Source organism: Lagopus muta, chromosome 16, assembly GCF_023343835.1.
Source record: "Lagopus muta isolate bLagMut1 chromosome 16, bLagMut1 primary, whole genome shotgun sequence".
Lineage (NCBI taxonomy): Eukaryota > Metazoa > Chordata > Aves > Galliformes > Phasianidae > Lagopus > Lagopus muta.
Genome location: NC_064448.1, coordinates 3,142,349 through 3,164,085, shown reverse-complemented (window position 1 = coordinate 3,164,085; position 21,737 = coordinate 3,142,349). Strand labels below are relative to the sequence as shown.

Below are 21,737 nucleotides of genomic sequence, written 5' to 3'. Positions count from 1 at the left end.
CTGACCCCTTGGGCACCAAAGTCTGCCTTTCACAGGGCGCAGACAAGGAGCAAGAAGTGGAGGTGATGATGGATGATGATGACTGTTGTCCTCGTGGCCTTTTACCATTCTCACTGATAAGTTTAACGTGAATGGGCTTCACTGCACCGTAAGCCCCCATTTTTGTTCTTACGCTGTGGGGACACAGGATGACAAGCTGCTTTCCTCTCTGCTGCAGGCCTTTGCATGTTCAGGCTGTTTTCACACACACCCTTCTTCCTTCTCTTTTCTAAGAAAACCTTAGAGAAGAAATTCTTCCAAGCCTCCTTCCTACATTGTTTTCCAGACTTCTGATCATTCATCATTCTTATTAACAACTGAAAATTGCACTTTTGTCAATGAGAACTAGAATGAGAACTATGGCACTTTGACAGAACTAGAACAGAGTTAAATATAAATGGCTGTACGTGGGGTGGAGTAAGAACTGGAACATGTTAGAAAAATACACAGCAGTGTCCTCCAAACAACATCCCAGAATAGTTCTGTATACCTAACGATGCTAATGTTATACGTGGAGATACATTTATTTCTGCAAATCATCCTTTTGTGGTTTATCAGGAATTCTCTCACTTAAAACCTTCCCCAGTTTTATATTCAGTTAGTTTTGTGTGTAACTTAAGGACTGGATTCCAAATTAGCCTAATGTATGTACCATTAAGAACGGGCAGACTGAGTCCCTGAGACCTGGGGCACGCAAGTGGTTCATTTTTCCACAAACATACAGAAAACAAGGCAATAATTTTGTGACTGTTAGCTATTGTCAGACAAACCTACGGTTGCCCAGAACTCAGAGTGCTTGGAGATCTGCTGCATTTCAGAAACCATCTGGATGTGCCTACAATAAGCTTTGATTCTTGTCTCTTCCTGTTCTATTTCTCATGTTGATGTTTTGGCTGTATTCGGAATAGATGGATTTTTATATGAAGTGCTAGAGGTACATTGGCACAGCGTTTTCAGCTACTCTCCAGAGCTCCAAGAACTGTTTGAAAGCAACTTTCGTGTCGTGGAGTGCTGAATTATTTTTTGTTGGAGGAGCAATAATATTCATGGGCTCTTCTACCTGCGTGCTGAAGGGAGAAGTGATTATTTTCTGTGCAAGTTTAGAAGCATGGAGGTGTGGGAACTCAGACAGGGATTATATTTACTGTAAAGAGGACACAAAACTGAGATTTAACCTTTTATGCATAGTTGTGACTGCACGACTTTCGTTTAGTTTCCATACTCAAACTTTCAGATCAATCGCTTGAAGATGGCAGATTTTTGTGTGACCTGTGTGTGCGTGCAGGAGAAAACAAATCCAGGTAGTGATGATAATTGATGATAAGTGTTATAAATGAGCACAGAGCTTTCTTCATGATTAGAAAAAAAAAGTGGGAAAATATGCGAAGTGTTTCCATACAATAAATAATCTGTTTTCTATTAATGTACAAAGTCATTTGCACAGCAAATAAGACACTGAAACAAATGCAATAACTGACAAATATATTTACTTTTATAACTATAATAATTTATTTATGAAATATATCCACATATATATAAAATATATCATATATTTTGGCAAAGACCTCCCTTTCTTTGTTCAAACAAAACCTATTACCACTGTTTTAAGTCCATATAACCATTTATTTTATTTTTTTTACCATTAAGTTCCTTTTATTTTGCAGTTCTTGTTTTAGTCTCCATCTTCTGATAAAATATAATTTAATGTAATCTGGTTGCAGTTTAACTTATGCACCTTGGGGAAAGTCTGCATGAAGTTCAGTCAAACAAAAAAGCCCCAAACATCTCTAATGTCACAAGCAGGGGGGTTTCCTCTCTCTTTTTAAATTATATTACTGAACAAGGCTTTTTTTAGCTTACTCACTCTTGCATCCTCCTATAAAAATAAAAAAATAAGAATTCCATAATTTCTGAAGAAATCATTTCCATTGAGAAGTGTCCAGGGGTGGATATAATAATCTTATTGCCAAGTTTCCAAGTTGTTCAGTGAAGAGATAACAATGTGATTTAAAGTACTAGCAAAGATGAATGTATGAACTATGGATGATAATGTACGTAGTGCTTTGGATAGTATGTGGTCCAGTACAGTAAACTCTTGTGTGTGAAGTTTCATTTGAAGTTCCACAGTCCTGCCCTTTCATCTCTAGGAAATTCTTTGGGATTAATTATTGGAGTTCTGCTCATCAATTACAGCACGTCCCTAAATAATCACTGTAAATGTCTTTGAATGGAACTTCGTAGTGCAGGAATAATTTGTGCATAAATTTGGTAATCTATTGAATACTCAACGTATACTCTTAACTTGCTATAGTTTATAGTAATGTTTATATTAGATGTTCATATTTATTCTGCATAGATAATGTTATTTAAACATCTGCCACAGAGTTACAATATGATGATTCAGGCTTGCATACATTAACAAAGGAAACATTTTGTATCTGTTTATTCTTATTGAGCACCCACATACAGGCAACCTCTAACTCATCACCTTGTCCAATTACTGTTGCCCACACAACACTGGATGGATTCTTCAGACATGTAGCAAGCAGTAAAGTGAAACAGGATGTTTCTATCGTACTTTTTAAACCAGGTAGAAAAACGTTTCCTGAAACTCGCTGGAGTTTGGATCTGCCTTTGAATTTTTCTCCAGTGATGATCCGTTCCCTGCCAGGTTAGGTGACACAGATCCTTTACTGAGGTTCTCAGGAGGGGAGCATGGAGGGAGCTTCTTCATACAGGTTCACGTGCCCTCAGAATGGCACTGATGAAATGAAAGTGTTGCATACTGCTGAAGTCTCCGCTGGCATCAGACTGAAGCATCAATTTTGTCCATCTCAAGGGAGAGTTGTAGCTCAAGCTGTTGCTTCTGAGCTTCAGCAAGCAAATGTTAAAGCTGAAGAATCAAACAAACAAAACCTGCTGGGTTAGTCCAAACTGCCCACATCCCGACAGAACTCTGCTGCATCTTTTTGATTATAAACACAGAGAAAATCCTGCCCAGATGCCCAGCCAGCTCTGCTTACATAACTGTAACAAAAAAATTCTAGGGACTTCCCTCCACAGCTATAATGCTGGGGGTAATGAGGTGATTTGTATTTATTTCTGAAGTTCCCTATTTCTAATGGCTGCTTCATTTCACCCAGACCTGGAAGTATTTGCTTATTGTGACACTGTTTTCATTTCTTATGTTGCAATAGTATTAAAGGTAGTAAGCACAGATTTGAAACTGGAATCTTCAGAAACTTGCTACGAGGTCACTGCAACCTCTTCATATCTGAAACTTAAAGCAGATTTATTTCCCCTCCAAATGTTTTTCCACAGCTTGTTTGGTTGCTGTACCTTGACAATGTCAGTTTTAGTGGAGCTGTGCACTGTCACGTGTAGCTTAAGTTGTACAGTGCTAACTGAGTAAAGAGATGATAGACAGGAACAGCTCTTACCCTTAAAAAAAAAAAAGGTGGGACTTTTTCCAAAATGTGTGCTGGCTTATAGCCAGAGAATCCAATTCCTGAAGGAGCTGGAGCAGCAAGAGGAAGGTTGTAGTAATTGCGTGTAATACATTGTATTAAAAAAAAAATCTACTGGGCCAAATCTGCCCATAATGTTCAAATGAAAGAATTCAGGCTCATGAAAATACAAACAGAATTTTGGAGAAATATTTCTATTCAAGAGTAAACAGAAGTGGCCACCTGAGCTGTACCTGGCTGTTCAGAATCCTCCAAGCTCTGCTACTGAACGAACGCGTGCTCCTCTTCCCTGCACTGGTCCTTCTCTGTTGTTTTCACTGATCCGTGATTTCTGAGGATGAGAGAACTGTTAATTTCCCCCAGCGTTCTCATCCATTACCCTTACACACCTATTCATGAAGTGACAGTGTCAGACTTTTCTTTAGATTGCATACAACTTTGCATTTTTCTTATTCTAAATGAATCCAATATTAAAAACGCTCTGACTTGTTCTGTTTAATGTCCCAGCTGGATAGGAGATCTGCTGTTTCAAGATTACATCATAAAGAGAAAACTGCACACAACAACTAAAGCATTACTGCACTGAGTCTGGCTAGGACAGAGTTAATCAACTCTTGACATAGCAGCCCATGTGGTGCTGTGCTTTAGATTTGTGATGAAGTGTTGGCAGTGCACCACTGTTCTGGTACTGCTGACTGGTGCTTGCATGGCATCAAGGCTTCCTCTTCTTCCTCCTCTGTCCCCACCCCAGAGTAGGCCAGCAGTGGCAAGAGATTGGGATGGAATAAAAGCAGGACAGGTAACCTGAAGGAGCCAAAGCAGTATTCTGTAACATCTAACTTCATGCTTAGCAGTAAACAGAAGAAGGGGGATTTTAGCTTTTACAGCAGCCATGGCCTGGCAAGTAGCTGGGCATCAGCCTGTGCAGGAGGTGCTGATACCCTCTGTGCTGCCTGTTGGTTTTTGGTGGTTTTCTCCCTCTTCACCTGTTAAACTGACTTTATCACCATGTTTGAGTTTTCTCCATTTTGCTCTTACCAACTTTTCCCTGATCCCACGTGAGGGGGAAGGGAACAAGTGACAGCGTGCGTGCTTGGCTGCTACCCAGGGTCAGCCTATGCTACTAGATATGAGAATTTGATTTAAAATCAATACATTTCTCAATCAGCTTATTTTGATACACGCCATAATTAACTTGCATGAAATAATCAAATAATGTGGACAATTATTAAGAACAGGTACCCACCTTCTTCTGTCTTGCATTCTTCTGCAAAACTGCATACACTGTTTGTCATAAATATCCAAACAAGAGCACCGGAATGAAGGCTGGGAAATACTTTGATTCTGGCCTGTAGATCTTTTGCCTCTAAAGCTGCCTCTATAGTTGGAGAGCCCATATGGCACAGTCCTCCTGTTGGGACAACCACAAATGTTGTATATTTTAGGAGCCAATTAAGATATTTCAGGAAACAGAGCTAGTGATGCAAACAACAATGGCAAAAAAAAATCAGACCCTATGCTTATGTAAAGTTCTCCAATCACGACTTCTCAGACAACTCAAGCTTTTATGAAGCTATAAAGTAGCTAGAAAAAAACAACCTCAAAAGAAGTTTATTGCATTGTGTTCAGGAACGTGACCCATGGAGTCTCAAATGTGAGAATAAGCAAGGTGATCTTCCTTGCATGATCTCCCAGAGAAAAATCATGCAGATACATATTCTTCACAGCAGCAGACCAAGAAATAGTAAGAATTCTCTGTATTTCCTGAAGTCTGGCATGCTTTGTTCATTTGTGGATTATAGCCAGTAACATCAGGACAGGACATGCTTCATTACTCCGTGCCAATGTCTCAGAAGTTATTCTCCTAAACGTTGTGCAAGTATCTCAATAGCAGATTCACAGCACACAACGGCTGGAGACTCACCAAAGCTTCAGCGCACTCGAGGGCTGGGCTATGCAAACCACAGATCCACAGAGATCCAAGGGTAGAAAAAGGAGTGGAGGTGGGAGAAAAAAAGAGTTGGGGAGAGGAAATAAGAGTGGTTATAGCAGGGTTAGAGAGAGGTTATAGGGCAAGGTCTGAATAACCAGTCTGGAAGCACTAACTTCATGTACTTGGACTTCTTTCGGCTGCTTTCATAAAAACATCGTTAGGCTATTAATTGGGAAGCAGCTAATCTTCCATTTTCCCACACTCATGGTGGGCTAAAAGGTTTAGAAGCATTATTTTTGTAATCTCTGCAATAACTTCTGATGTAACATCAGTTCTGCTGATGCAAATCAGTTATTCAAACCTCTGCACTGCTGCTAGTACGTACTAGTTTGTAACAGCCTACCTCATCTTCCACAGCCTGGAGCACAGCACGCCCATCATACATGGATCTATCCCAGAAAGATACAAAACCAGAAGCAGTGTTTCTGTGTGCTAGCAACCATTAGAGCAGCATCTGCTACTGAAAGACCTTCCGCTCAACATCTGTGCAGAAACTGTTCTGTATCTTCAGCACTTCCTTCATTCTGTGGCTGTGCCTCAACACCAGAGAAGATCAAGAATATGCAAATTAGTCCTAAGACTAAGAGTTGATTACTCTGAGTTGATTTTGTCCCTTTGTCTCATGCAGTCGTTTGAGAAGCTGTCTGTTGTCCTCAGGGTTAGGGGCAAGTCTCCCTTTGTAACTAAACAGTATTAGTAATTTCATGCTGCCATGTTTTGTGTGTCTGTTCTATACTGTTCACAGTAAGGAATGATAACTGGCTAATGCAGATACCTTCTGCCAGAACTGTTATATAGTCATATTTTAGATAATTCTTTTTTTGCTGCTGGCTTTCAGAGACAGAAACATGGAGAAGTTCCTGTATTTTTAAAGGTGAGGAATGCTGGAAACTCTCCGGGAAAATTCTGTTATTCAACTTCTTGCTCAGATTTAGGTTGGAGTGAAAGAAGGAATTTTGCTTGGTCTAACCAAATGTGAAACCCCTATTTCATGGCAAACAAATTGCAAAGGGATAAGGAACCTTTCACCGCTCTTACGGATGTCTTTCCGCACTGTATTAACAAGAAATAAAATACTGTGGTATTTTATTATTGTTATTTGAAGAGGTTCCTCGTTGAGTCCACTTTTCCAACATATGATACCTTTTTTCCTATTCTAATTATGTAAATGCATCTCTCTGTGGGACCAGGCTGTGGCTTGGCCTGTGTCAGAGATTTTGCCTTCCCAGCTGGAGAGGCAAAAGGGCACACGTGCTTTCAGCCTTGGTTGCTGCAGTTCGCAAGTCATAATCAACTTCAGTTTCACATTAATAGCTCAGTATGGGAACTATGGGCCCATTACATGTCTGCTGGCTTTCTTAAGAGACAGTAAATTCCAAGAGACTGGCAGGGGTGGCCAATATGGTGTAATTACAAGTGATAAGAACCATGAATCGCAGCCCTGAGCAAAGGAGGAGGCTGATATTTCAGATAACACTTCTGATCTTTCTAATGAAGCGCCTTCTGTTCTATGCAACTTGCAAGCTTGATGCTTAGAGTATGCTTCATAGCTAAGAAAATGTATTCAAGAGCACTTCATTCTCAATGGTCCAAAAATAAATGCAAATGCAAAGTTTTCAAGCGTAAGAATTCTATCTAGAATGCCCAAGCAAACATTTTTATGTGCTCGTTTATTAATCGGAGATGGAAATGTAATCGTTCCCCCAGTATGTCTGTTCTTAATTTCTAAGGCAAAAATTCAAAACCAAAGGAGATGAACTTCAATAGTGTCTCAGAGTCTTTTCAGCAGGATTCAGAAAGAGCTACATAATATGGCTGGTGTTTTCTTGCCTGTCAGGTACTCAGATGCAACTCATAAATCACATCATTTAAGCAAATGCTAGTATGTGCATGGCTATCATTCCAGCAGCTGAAAATGTTACTATTTCAAGTTAGTTCATGCCACTTTCTCAGTACTTCAGAAGTGAGAAGAGATGCCAGAGAGATTCATTTGAACAAGTATCAGAAGCATTTGCCTAGCAGCATTACTTAATCTTAGATTGTTACAGGTGATTAGCAAAAGGCTGCTTGTGCAGGAAATTATACGGTGCTGCAATGCTCGGGTTCAAACTGACAGATGTAGAATCTCAATTTCAGTACGCTCAGTGGAAATTATTATCAGCATTTAATTGCCAACCAAGCATCTGCTTAGCTAAGAAGTCACTTTGCTTTTCCTTTCAGGTGAGGTATCTCTCTTCTTTAGTCAAAGCTTGCTGGCTTTCACATACCAGGACAGTCTGTCTCCCCACAGCGAAGATGAGGGACAGCTGAACTAGGCAGAGGCCCATTTCTTGGCTAGCCTCTTGCTGGGCTTCTGGGGATCCTGAGCAACCAGTTCCCCTGCACTGTGTTCCTTGTGGTTATGATCAGCTCCCTCAGCACGGGCTCAGAGCCACTTAGGAAATTTTTGAAAACTTCTGTTAAGACCCACAGATTTAAAGAATTAAAGAAAAAAAATGTCTGCACAAGTATGGCCTGACCTTCAAATCAGTACCCATCACTTTTTCCTTCTGGAGAACAGAATTCTCCTGAAGCAGTAAAATGGGTTTCCGCATATTAAAGAGCAAATGGGCACTGTGTCCTTTATGCCTTTTTTCTCTCCAAGGAGACCAAGCAAACCCATGCAATTCTGGATCAGCCTATCCAATTGGGATCTGCAAATCAGTCAGATGCACTCTGGACCATTTCTGTACTTGCACCCACGAAACACAACATAAAAGCTCTGCTACTGAAAGTCAACTGACTTTTGAAGCAGGCTTTTGCCTTTAAATTAACAGATATAGGCTTTTTTTTTTTTGAAAAACACAAGTCCTGAGTGATGGTAAAACAGTCATTCTAAACCTAAACCAGAGATATTGGCACAAGTTTCCAAAGAAAGAACTGCCCACAGAATGACCACTACCTTCGAGTCTAATTGGGAAGAGTACAGTTTGCTTATGTCCAGCTGTCCCTCATTCATACTATGGTCAACGTTCAGAATTCAGGCAGCCGAATCCAAACGGTTTATTTTAATTCTTATAACATGTGGCTGAGTTTCTCATGCTGTGTTATAATTGACCTATGAGCTGCTATTATTTTCTACTTTCCCAGCCACTTAAGCGCAGTAGATACCTCCAGGGCACTTGAGAGTTTCAGCCAAAACAAAGGGATGAGGGGGTTGCAGCATTCATCTTAGATGCTGTGATTTCAGTATTCAGCAATATATTTTCTGGCAGGTATCCAGGCCAGCAAGGCTCCCAACTGTCTCCAATGTTCTCAGACAATCTTAACATGTATGAGATCCCTGCAAGGACCACTGAGAACAAAGAATGCCAAAAGAAAGCAAAAATTAACACAGTACAAGTAAACCCAAACCCATCTAGGATTAGAGATGTTGGGGAAAATAACAGATATTTCTATGTTCAATTTCACATAAAGCTACTGCAGGAGAGAAACTGGCTGCTCCTAAAGTTCACTCCAGCTGTCTGCAAGAGGTATAATTTGTTTAAATGTGAGAAGTTTACAACAGGATTTCCTCCTCTAATATCTATTCCTCCTCCTCATTTAAGATGTAAATGCAGCGCTCTTCAGGGATGTTCTTCAGAGACGACTCGGACATCTTGGTCTTGTGTCATTCTAATCATGTGCTCTATCCAGAGAAATTGTATGTTTTCTAATTAGCTTTTCACAGTTAAAATTATTTTCAGATGAGATAAAGGTGTGGCTGTAGAGTGTAAAAACTTGTTTATTTCCCACCTCCTCCTTTTAGTAGTAGTCACTGCTCCTGTACATCTACATAGGCTACTGTTATGCAGAAAGCTCTAGCTCCAAAACCTTGCTGGATTTGGTTTTTCTTTCACTGTTTTTTTTTCTTTTCTTTTCAGTCTTATACTTTTAATTAATACTTGCTAATTTGGGAGGACCCCAAATTAATTAGTTATTGCTAACTTAGGCAGTAAGCCAGGACTGCACATATCTACTTCAGCATACAGCCTCACTGATGAGTTCTTTGATTTACTTCCTGCTGGGATTCTATGGTATCCAAGTAACTACTGTGAGAGAACTGAAGGCAGATTGTTTCCCTGGGCATCTTCCTTTAGCATCCCAGCAGCCTTAAAACAACGCAGGCTTGAGCAAAACCCCACTATCTACCTAGCAAAATGCACACCTGTCTATTCACCTCAGACTCAGTTACCCAGTGTTGTCACAGTCAACTGAGAAAAGAAAACGGGCTGCATGCACAGTGTGCAGTATTTCTAGAAAGCGAGAAATGCAATGTGGAGGACACTTGTGCCTTGGTGCAGTGTTGTGAACAGCCAGTCAAACCACAGCAGGTGACAAGCACACTTGTAGCTGTTGTTATCAGCTGCAGTTTGGGTTTGGCTGGCAGTCATAGGAAAGTTCTTATCCAGGATGCTTCTGGGGAAGATTCTGTTGGGGGGTCTTCACAGTACTTCTCTTGACAAAAGCACAGGAAACCCAGCATGAGTGGAAGTGTGATTTCTGTTCAGCAGTAGAACAGAGAGGTAGAACTGGGCTTCAAAGAAGAAGCCCATAAGAAATAAGTAATACCTTATTTCTTATACAAGAGCTGGTGGCCATGCAGTCCTTTTTACAAAATAAACTGATTCAAAAGTCGATGAATTAATCAATATTGCAGTGAATGTATTCTTCATTTCTAAATCACAGGAGGGGACTCATGTTTAATTAGGACAAGGTTATGTATAATCAGATTTTTCTTCTTTGCGTGAAATTATATAAATGCCTATAATTTCACAAGCAAAGACAACTCAGCAATACAACCTGCATCAAAGCAGATCTGGAGAATAATTACATCATAAATGAACAGCCAAATCAAAACAGATGCTTTTTTTATTAAAAGTCTTACTGTAAATTTTAATTTCGGCACTAGAAATCCTTATCTTGTAGCCGGCAGAAGGATGTTACGTGTTTCCTCTATCAAATGTGATCAGAAAAACATCTGAGTTGAATGAAACTTGGAGTGCGTTTCTTCAGACTATTGTTTAACATGAATACCTCTCTCAAAACAGCAGTTCCCATATCCTTCAGTACCTCACACCAGTTCTGATCTGCTCCCAGTTTAGTGGCAAGTGCTGTGATTGTTATTTAAAAGAATACATAACTGGTGTAGTATTTTCTGTCTGTGAGGCCCGAGCTCCCGTTACTCCTTTTTCTTCCTCTGTCATCAGTGAGGGGGCAGCTCTAAAGCAAATAGACTGGGGTAAATCACAAAAGTCAAGAACGGCTGAGAAATAAGATAAACAAAGTGGCAAATGGCAGGATTTTCAAGGCAAAACTTGGAGTATTTATTCTAGTTCCTGAAGTTCCCACAGAAGCGTGCTTCTACCGTTCCCCGCAGCTTGTAGAGTTAAAACCCACTGCTGGTTTAAAAACAAAGCAAGCAAGAACCTAGGGGAAAACAAATAGCCTTAAACTTTAAGGCTGATGAAAGTGACTGTGGTTTGATGGATCTAGAGAATGCCTATTCTTTGTTTATTCTTAGAATTAGACCAACATGAGCAGCTGTAGTGAAATGTCGAGGCACCAGCTATTGGTGTGCCTCATCCCTGACCCCATCCTCTGCGGGGCTGGGTCCCACAGCGCCGTGGGATTTAGTCTTTAGAGCCAAATAATAATTGCAGGTCTTACTGCTGTTAGGACATCAGTACCTCAAGTAGTGTAAATAAGGTTCTCAGGAAGAGGATATATTCTACATTTAGATGTGGAGGGCGTGCAAGCTGTGCATGTGTCAAAGACATTTAAGGTGAACATTGCTGAACAGTGCGGGGTGAGATCTCAAAACAAATTAGTTTAAGAGCAGTTGGTTAGGAGAAATGAGCAGAACACAAAGCAGGAGAGTGTGAATTTGGGGCAGCTGCTGGAATGGGAATTGTTTCAATTGGACAGAAGACATTCACTAAAAACCAAAGCCATTCTCACTTGTTTAACTTAGGATAAGGGAACACTGGATCTAGTTCATCCAAGAGAGTATTATGACCCTTGTTTTCAAAGAGAATAGGCATGCGAAAAGCAAGCTGAGCTACTTCTTAGCCTAGAAGAATCTTGCATTTAAGTAAAAGATTGTGTCATTATATTGCATTACTGAACTACTCTGAAGGTGTTTTTCCTCAATGTTAATATTTATCTTGCTGCTTTCAGAATTCTAATTGTGCAAACGACCTGCACTGCTCTCGCTAATAAGGTGCATTTTAATAAAGGCAAATGAGAGGCAAACTGACTTGTCTACATAAGAATATGCATGAAAGCTGAGGGCAGTCAACAGAGATGTGAAGTCAGTGTGCAAAAACAGAAGTGTTAAAGGATTTAATTTGAAACCTGTGGGCTGTGTTTGTAATAATGGCAAAGAACAAGATGTCAGGAGGCTTATCTGCCATGAATGTGTGAGGTTAAAGCTGTGCTAACTCACAGTGTGAAGTCAATACATGATTTACATATGCAGGAAAAATAACTGCTTGTATAATCAGCCTAATAATCAAACCAGATTGTTCATCATGAAGTATAACCACAATAGAAGCAGCTTATTACTGTTTTCAGTAAATTGATTTGAAATAATCTCCCTTTGATGAAGTTCTGTGCAGCTTTTTGTCATAGAAAAATCTTCCAGCTTTTAGAGTCAGAGATTTACCATCTCATTTAAGTTTCCAATAAAACAGTTGTAACTTAAAAGAAAAAAAATAGTTAACATTCCTCATTTACATCAATTCCTTTTATCTGCTTCATGCCTGATTAGTTTTTTTCAGCAATGAGTATGGCCACAGATTCCCTAGTTTTATTTAATTAATGGTTACTGGCTTGCTAAGATTTTTGTTTTGTCATTTGGGCTGCGTTAGGACAAGTGATGCACGTGCACAGCCTAATTTGGAAGTCTTCAAATGTAAGGCAAACTTCATGCACAAAGTAAACGCAATTAAACATAAGATTCATTACTTGATCACTTCTTCTGGCACTTGGTTCTGATGGTGAACCGTGTGTGCCGTTACACAGATCAACTTTGCCTGGCCTGCAGCCACTCTTTCATCATGATGCCTTTGGCTAGGCAGAACTTTCAGTCTGATCTATTAAGATTATAAGCAAATGCTTAATTGTTTTACAGAACAAGAAATCTTTAGCTGCGTTCCTTTATTTCCAGTAATATACAGGACAGTGTGTATATTTACCTACTGATGGAGATAATTCTCAAAAAATAGTGGAATAACAATACAATAAGGGTGAAAAGTCCTTTCAGTAAGATTATTCAGGCTTCCTTTCAATAAAACACAATCTAAGTACAGAGGATCAGAGCAGCAAATGCAAAGATAATAGATCCAATTCTTGCTCTCACTTTATCCATCCAATTCTGCTGATTCAGAAATTTATGTAACTGGGAGACAGAACTGTTAGATTACCTAAAGTGGTTTTTATAACATGGCCACAGAATTCATTCAGTTACTCCTCCTGTGAGCATAAAGAAATACAACATAAACTTTTGCTTTGATTTCGCCTCCTCAAGAAATCTGGTAGTTTGAGTGAGGAAGTGCCCTGACAAACATTCATCTATGCTAATTCTCCTTAGAAAGTTTCTGGACTATTGCCACAGATTCTCATTATACTTTATGTCAGAAGGCCACTTTACTATCTGATACTGTGTCCTCATGACAGCGTTACTTTCCTACAGTACTTTTAATTGTTTCCTAGTTATTCCTAGCATCTGTCGTGTTTCATGCTTACTAACATTGATGTCATTAACTGAAGCGCAGAACCCCTCTGAAGAAGTGCTTTCCTCAATATGTGGAATTAAGCACTGAGCTGCAGCTGTGTTACATCAGTAGGTACTGTTTAAAAGACAAGTCATTCTTCCCCTCTTAAAATGGCTGTAACTATAGATCAAGATATGAATCAAGATAAGCATAATTAGTAACGTGATAAAAAACACACTGCAAACTAATTCTGAGTAACCAATCTTATCAGTGAGAACAATTTACCAGCTTTTAATTATCTTTATTGTGATATGTTAACTGTTGTCTGCACCACATAATTGCGTTACTCTGTTCTGATTTAGCAGACTTTCTTTAGGACTACTTCTGTCTTCAGACTGTCACTGTTCCCAGCATGAAAGTCCTACACTGTCGAAATAGCACTGGTGAGCTCAGTGCTCTGGATTCACCCAAATGGTTCACAGACAAGTAGAAAGCAATACTCAAACGTGTGCACAGACAATTCCTCATTTAATTGGGAATAGCTGCAGTCAAACAGTGCACATTCTGCCATCACGTGCTCTTCTTCACCTATCAACTTGCTGATCTTTCTCATAGAGGACAGAAATAGGATTTGTATTGGAAAGGCCTCTGCCTCAAGCACTGCTTTCATTGAAATTTTAACCATTTTCTCAGGGAAGGAGAGACAGTGATTTGTTTTGGATATAACACAACAATGCTTAATAGCATCTTCTGTTGGGAAGAGTAGGGGAAAGAAACCAGGAAATAAAGTTTGTGAAGTGTGGACAAAAGAGTAACCTGTACAAAGAAAATATTAGGGAATTTTTGCCAAGAAATGATAAAGTACAGGATATAAATCAAGAGAAATGAGTAAGGGGAAAAAATAGAAAAGAAAAATAAAGTAACTATAACATAGTAAAAGGCAATTGCAGTGTTTGATGTAAGAAATAAAACTGAAAAAGGTACATTAGAAGCAAGTAAGCAGGAAGATCAGAATCAACAGCTTTCAGGGTTGGGTACCAGCACAGGCTGCCCAGGGCCACAGCACCCAGTCAGAGCCCACAAAGCGTTTGCACAATGCCCTCAGACACAGGGTTTGACCTTTTAGGCAGCCATAGAATGGCTTGGGTTGGAAGGGACCCTAAGGATCATCAAGTTCCAACCCACCTGCAGCAGGCAGGGCCACCAACCTCCAGAAGTCCTGTATGAAGCCAGGAACTGCACTCGATCCTTGTCTTTCCCATTTCAAGACATTTCATTCTATTTAAGAAACATGCTCCAAAAGTTTACTGACTTGTAACCAAGAGAGACACATCTAGATGCAAATCAGTGCACCTTTAGGAGTAGAGGTACCAGCAATGGACACAAAACACCTTAACACCCTTATGCTTTTTGGTCAGGTTGATGGTTAGACATGAGGATCACAAAGGTCTTTTCCAACCTTAAAGGATTCTGTGAAAACCTCTTTTTTTCCAACAGATTTTTCTGGTTTCCTCGTCAGTGTTTGATCCTCAAAGATACATTTGAGCCGCATTTTTATTAGTAAACATTAAAATTCTCAACAGCATGCACACAGCAACATGAAAGCCCTGTTTATAAACAGATGTGCAGTCTGTACAGATCCAATGTTTACTTCCATTAAGAAGCTGTGTAGCTTGTTCGGTATATCAACAGGCAGACCCGATGTCTCTCATTCACATTCAGAAATACATTTACATACCTGAGAGCTATGCTGTTATTTTATGTAGAGTTGACTTTGGATTAGAAAGTTGTGAATCATAGGCCCAACAGCTTAATATCTGAATTATCTTAAATACCTCATTGCTAATGCTATATATAACATCAAAATGCTTTACATCTCATTCTCTACTTTAAGTATTTGTTGTAAGGGTGGATGTTCATTGAGTGACATCATCTGGAACGGCCACAGCCACGTGTTGGTAGTTGGGCTAGATGATCTATTGGTCTTTCCAACCTCAATGATTTCATGATTCTGTGACATGTTGCTTCCAGTTAAGAACACTCCGCATTAGTGAATTAATGCTCACTATTAATTCTGAAGGACTGCATACAAAGTTTCCTAACGGAATGAAAGCAAACAAATAACTCATTGACTTCTGTGAACATACTATGAGTTCAGGTTGGTAGAATTTCAAAGGACTTGTCATCCTGCATGGGTCAACTTGGGATGCGCAAGAGAATTTACAAATTCAGTGCTGTAAATCCTATTTAAGTCAACTTACTCTACTGCTACTTTCTGTCCTTTTCTACTCCTTTTGTTATTTTAATCTGATGCTGTGCAATTGATCCAAAGGAGCACAAGGCTAACAGAAACATTCCCAAATTGCAGTCAGTGCAGTACTTGGGGTGAGAAATCTCAGTCATACAGCTCTAAGAGTCCGACTGCTGAAGCTCATTAAATGAACTCTAATGTTAGATTCATCAGCTCTCCTGATGACTTTTTAATGAACTGATCACTTGAGTTTCTACAGGACTGATACCATTTAGCCTGTGAAAATCTTAACAGATCCTTGAACTGAGTAACTATTTTAGTTATCAGACAGGATATGTACAGTGGCCCAGGAGGACGCAAACCCTTTGGCTGTAGGCAAAGCGTCACTCTTCCTGGACCATTTTTTCCAATGGGACGCTGTTTGTACCGGCTCCTGCCTTACTGGGAGCGCTTCACCCCTCTGACCTGGGAGAAACTCAGCATTTCCACTTCGTGGGAAACATCGTGTTTTCAAAAAACTGTTTTTATTATGGATTGAAACAAAAGCTTGTTTACCGTTCCCATAAACATAATTATCCGAGACACTTGTAACGCTTTATGTCTGGTACGCTGAGGTTTTCAAAAATTAACGTCAAAGCATTTTCCGCCGTGCTTTTTTTTATCAGAAACAGCACAACTGCACAAAAAGGAACCAACTGCTATTGTTCCTTTCCCAAACAGTGGTTTATTAGGAACAGCTTTCTCCTCCAAAATACCAGCTCCTTCCCCCACGCCCGCTTTCCCTCAGCGCGGGGATGCGGAGCGACCGGCTCTGCGTCAGCCCACGGAGCCCCGCAGGTGTCGGGTCGGGCACGGCCGCGAGGCAGCGCCCGGCGGTGCTGCGGGACCCCGCTGCCGGGCGGCCGCCCCTCGTCCCGCCCTGACCTCGCAGCGCGCGGCGCCGCCTCCCCCCGGCGGCCCTCCGGCCGAGCCCTGCCCTCCCCGGCGGGCGCCCCCCGCCCGTTGCCGCCCCGCGGCGGAGCCGAGCCCGCCCCGCAGCCCCCTCGCCTCCCGGCGACCCGCGCGGGGCTCCGCGCCCTTCGCGGCCCGGCCCGCCATTTCGCGGCCCGCCCGGCCCTCACTCACTCGGGGGTGTTGATCCAGATGATGTCGAGGTGGCAGTAGTAGACGCACTCCTTGTCTTTGTAGGTGTAACAAGTGCAGCGCCGTGCTCGGCGCCTCAGCACCCCGCCGTCCGCCTTGGTCCTGCCGCCGCCCGGCACCGCCGCCGCTCCGCTCTCCTCCCGCTGCTTCTGCCCCAGCGCCGCCGAGCGCGGATCTCCGCCCGCCGGCAGGGAGCGGGGTCGGGGCGGCGAGGACCCTGCGCCGCGAGAAGGCAAGAACAGCGCTGAGCGACCCCTCGGCAACCCCGAGCCCTGCAGCCCCTTCCGCAACGGGATCCCGAGCACAGCGCTCCCGGCAAACTTTCCGAGCTCTTACGCGCACCGTTATGCCGTTACTCGGTGCAGTGCAGCCCCGCAGGTTGGGGAGCACGGCTGGAGCCGCTGGGTTCTTAACCCACGCACGGCCGAGTGATGTCTTTGGTGCCCAGTTAGATACCGCGCGTCGGACCGGGCTGCTGCCTTTTGAAAGAAGGGAAAAAAAACAAAAAACCAAAAAAAAAAAAAAAAAAAACAACCAACGAAGCAGCCTTTCTTTGTGTGCACGCGTGTAAATGGCAAAGAAAGAAAGAAATTCACGTTACCTGCAGTCGATGTAATTGTAAGTCCAAAGAGGAACAATAAGCCCAGCTCCATTAAACCCAAATTGCACGTTAGTTGACTGCAGGCAACGGTGAAGCACAGAGGCGGCGGAGCCGTTCCGGACGGGCTCGCAGCGGCGTGCAGGCAGCGATATCCTCGGGCTGTCGGCACACGCTGCTCCGCAGCCGCTTCCCACGCGGAGGTGAGATCGGCTGTTCTCCCACGTAGTTCTTTTACTTCCAGTGCAGGCTTAGTCCTGAAGGGGAGAGCGTTGTCAAAAGAAGGGAAGCTCCATCGCTCGGCTTTTCTCACACACACACACCTCCCACCCCACCCCCAAATCCGATCTCAGAAACCGGAGCTGCTGTTTCCCAGCTGCAGCCGCCTCCCGCCAGCGGACAGCTGCGGCCCCGGGGCGGGCTCTGCTGGCACTGCCCGCCCCCGGCCCGTCCGTGCAGGTGAGGCGCAGGCGGTAGCAGCGCGCGGCGCAGCCTGCTTTATCGGCAACGGGAGGGGCGTCCCTCCTGGCGCTGCTAATGGGGCTCCTCGTCCGTCGCTTTTCAAAGGTCTGCAGTTTCAGGAATGCGGCTTGTGTGATAGGAACAAGAGCTTGTGATTCAAATCTGACTTTGGAAATTATGGAAGGGTTTCATACTGCATGCATACCTGGCACGTGTGCCTAGAACAAGACTGCTGTACATGGCTCTGTTATCAGCATCTAAACCATTCAGTGCTAGTAGGCAAGATTTAAGGGCTAAAAGAGTCTATGTCCTTCACTGCAGTACAATTATAACCTATTACAGAGAGCGTGTGTTGTAGAGAGCTCACAGAGAAAGATTAGCAAATTTAATTGTGAGTATTTAAAATCAAGACATTCAGGTGTGTTTCAATAGAAAGAGCTGCAATCAGCATTTCTTTCATGCAGTTCAGTGTGTTCCTTAGAATCTGTTTCATGAGTAGGAAAGTCATTGCAGAATCACTCAGCTTACGTTACTCGAAGGCCTGATGCTCAACAGTTCTCTGCCACTTCGTATTCTTTTTCTGGCCCTGCCCCCAACCCCAGTTGTGGGCTGTTGAGCAACACCACTTACAAAACATCATCGAGATGCCATGTCCTGTCAGTCTGTCAAACCATGCCATTGTCAGCTTCTGAAGTTTGAGAGTCCCAGGGGAGAACTTTGGTCTACCGTGTTCCCAACTAATAACAAAAGCATGATGCTCGTTAAAGGCATTAATAGTTGGAGAGTTCCTTTTTCTCCAGTTCTGCTGACACCAGGGTTCTCTGTGGACAATGAAACGGCTTGGTTAGCATGACTTTGAAATGACAAGACAATATAGCACTGAAATATCAGCAGCAATGCAAGCAGCTCTCCAAAGTATTGATAACGTTCAACCACCAAACAGAGCTGGGAAAGCGCTTTGGTAATTTTAGTTCTGATAATTTTAAATAGCTTCACTGCAAGTCTCTGATATCCTCATAACAAACACAGCAAATTTATGCAAATTCCTGGAGTTAGTATTGCACTGAAGTTCACACTTAATCTAGCAAAGTTCTCACTTTCCTTATAGGACGACTAATTGCAGTGACCTTCATTTTTAGATACACTGTTTTGCTGGATGCTGAATTTGTGTGTATTAAAGTCATGCTTGCAGTGCATCAGCAGTGTTGTATGGCTGCTGCTATTTTGAAGATATAGTCACAAAGCACCTCTGAAAAAAGATTTGTGATGTTAGTTCCATTACGTCTTAAGTAGACAAATTAATTGCTTCAAGCCAGGCAGTTCTATGTCTAGTACTCCAGTGCTGTTATATAGGATTGATTTTGATAGATGCTTGTGGTTGCATTTGAACTTCTCTGAACAAAATAGAAGCTTGTTGTGCTGTTACTGTTTAACAGAATTCCCCTCTGCACCCAATAGGAAGTACTGGTTGTACATTGCTGCTGTAATAAGCTAATATTATTCCAAATTCTGGTTTATACACTTAATGCTATTTCTTGTGATGCAAAAAAAACCAACAGTATCACAGTAATAAAAAGTTTAAAATGGGTAACGTGTAACTGCATCATAGCTACAGGTGAACAAAAAAGGCAGAAAAGGTGTTGTGTTGTGAACTGATCCATGCAGATTTTCCAAAAAATGCTCATCTGTGTTTTTAATGATATTTTGGAGGCCTCTTCTACATGGCCCTACTTTTTCTTCCATGTGTTTTTAAATACTGAAAAGCCAGGGGAGGCAACATCAGCACTGATACCGAATGCTGTGCAAACAAAAGAAGTAATAAAATATATTCTGAAATCAGCTATCAGGGTTCAGAAATTAGGAAGGGCAAAGTTGACTGTATTTAAGCTTTAAAAGAAGATAAGACGTAAGACTTATGTGGGAAGAAAGAGACTGTCATCAAAGGAATTGGTTCTTCTGGATGTTGTGGGCCTGATTCTCAGTTACACTGATTACCAAGTTATCTGTTTGTGCTACATATTACCTATGAAATGATACTGGTTTTGTACATCTATTTGAGGAATATACTTCTGTTTCATGAGGAAAAAAATGTTTTGTTTTCTTTGTTTTTCAAGCAGCTATGGAGGCAGATTCCCAAGAGACTAGAAGCAAATTGATCCAACCTATATTGTTTTACAACTGTTTCTTTAGGTTTAACTTTCCAGATTCCATTTTATGTTTCAGCTTCCAAATCTTTAGGATGGATGGGTACTTCCAAAAATCTTGAGGGCTCTAGGCAAATGTATGGACTTAATCCTCTTCACACTTCCTAATCTTCTCAGTTCCAACTTATTCCTTCCTGCCTCTGTGCAGGGCCAGCACAGCAGTGCTGCAGAAATGCTCTCTACACACAAGGGGAATTCCCCTATGCCAGGACACTTCCCCATTCTTAGGCCACCCAAGCAGCTGAAGGGAAGGCAATCAGTAGACCTGTGCTGTTGCTGGGTGTAAATATTGTATATTTGAGAAGAACTTACAATTGGCTGAAAGGAGAACGTATCTTAGAGATGAGGTCAAGGCTGAAGGAGTCCTGGAATGTGGAACAGCTGTAACAGATGATGGTAGGAAAAGTAAGCTGAGATTCCGGATTTTATATTTGAAAACCCCGGACTGCCTTTTCAATTAGGAACATAATCTTGGTTTTGTTTAGTATTTCTCTGTCCCTTGTTATCCCTGCTTTATAAATACACTGCAGTGATTGTGAAGCAATCAGAGACCCTAGCAGTAATTCCACAGCATTTAACCTTTGTAACACAGGTGACTACACAAAACAGTTATGAGTTGTAAAGAAGTTCCAGATGTTTTTAAGTAACTTTGGTTACTGAGAGAAACCACTTGAAAAGCTAACCTTGGAGGAAACATTTACAGTAGAAATAAAGCCTGTATTTAAAATACACAGTAGAGTATGGCAGGGGGGAGGCATTTTTGGCACTGGTATCTATTCTTACAGCTTCACAGCAGGTCAAGAGGAAAACTCGATCAATACAGATATGATAATAAGCAAAAGCAACCAAACTGTTTATTGTGCTTGGATGCTATACGGGTCTCTTTTCCCACTGTCCTGATTCTTAATCACAATATTCTTTTCTGTTAATGAAAGGAAAGGTCAGTTCACTGTGCAAACAGTGTATGTTTAGAAGCACATTCTGCATCATTCACGCAGTGCAAGCAATATAACAGATTGTAGCTGGTTGAAAAGCTGTGCAGAAATCAGTGGGTTCTTAAGAAAACGTTATCTTCTGCTTATTATTTTAGTTACTTTTCACTTGGGTTCTGTAGCCAGAAAACTGAAGTTAATCTATTCTCCCTCCTGTTAAAGACAGCCCTATTCAGATCCCTTTGATGTCAGTGGAAAGAATTCCATTTTTAGTGGCCTTTGAACCAGATGTAGTAAAAGGCAACTGATCATGTTGTATAGTTTGCAATTAGGTAACTTGCTTAAAGGAGGAGAGTTGTGTTACTTATTTCTCTTTTCCCACCACTTTTATTATTGTTAATACTTGTGTGCAATCAGAAGTAGATAGTTGGTAAACACTGAAGAGGACAAGTGCCCCTGCTCTGACCATATTGCAATATTTAGATAAAAGCAGAGTAAGGAACGAGCTCCATGGCTGTTTTTTCAGCCTCCATAGCAATAGAGCAGTGGTACACATATTTAATGCTTTCTGCTTCTTTCAGCTGTTGTGAAATTTAAGAAGGAGTTTGCATAAGATAACATATCCTGCTGTTGTAATATGCTGGAGACAGAGCTCAGATCTCTGGATAAGGAATGCTGCATAAACATTAAGTGCTGTTATCAATGCCCACCACTCTCCCCAGGATCTGAACCTGACCTTACTTCCTGGATCCAAACAATCTCTGACTGAGGAAATTATGTGATTTTATAAGAATACAATTTGCTGTTTTGTTACCTGCTTCATGTAACCAAATTGCTCGTGAATCTCTTATTTTCACATACATTTATTCAAACCTGTTAAAATACGATCAAGTTGAACAGTTCTGTGTTTGT

General features: G+C 41.5%; 1 protein-coding gene across 1 annotated transcript; it reads right to left on the bottom strand.

The window, feature by feature from the left end:
• Window positions 1-1,536: 1,536 nt before the first annotated feature.
• EDN3 (endothelin 3) lies at window positions 1,537-17,736 on the bottom strand. The gene is made up of 5 exons (XM_048962473.1): window positions 17,231-17,736; window positions 16,612-16,846; window positions 4,753-4,917; window positions 3,740-3,837; window positions 1,537-2,932 (listed from the first exon to the last, which is right to left on the bottom strand). The coding sequence occupies exons 1-4, from the start codon at window positions 17,280-17,282 to the stop codon at window positions 3,768-3,770; spliced, it is 522 nt and encodes a 173-aa protein (XP_048818430.1). The 5' UTR covers window positions 17,283-17,736; the 3' UTR covers window positions 1,537-2,932; window positions 3,740-3,767.
• Window positions 17,737-21,737: the final 4,001 nt, after the last annotated feature.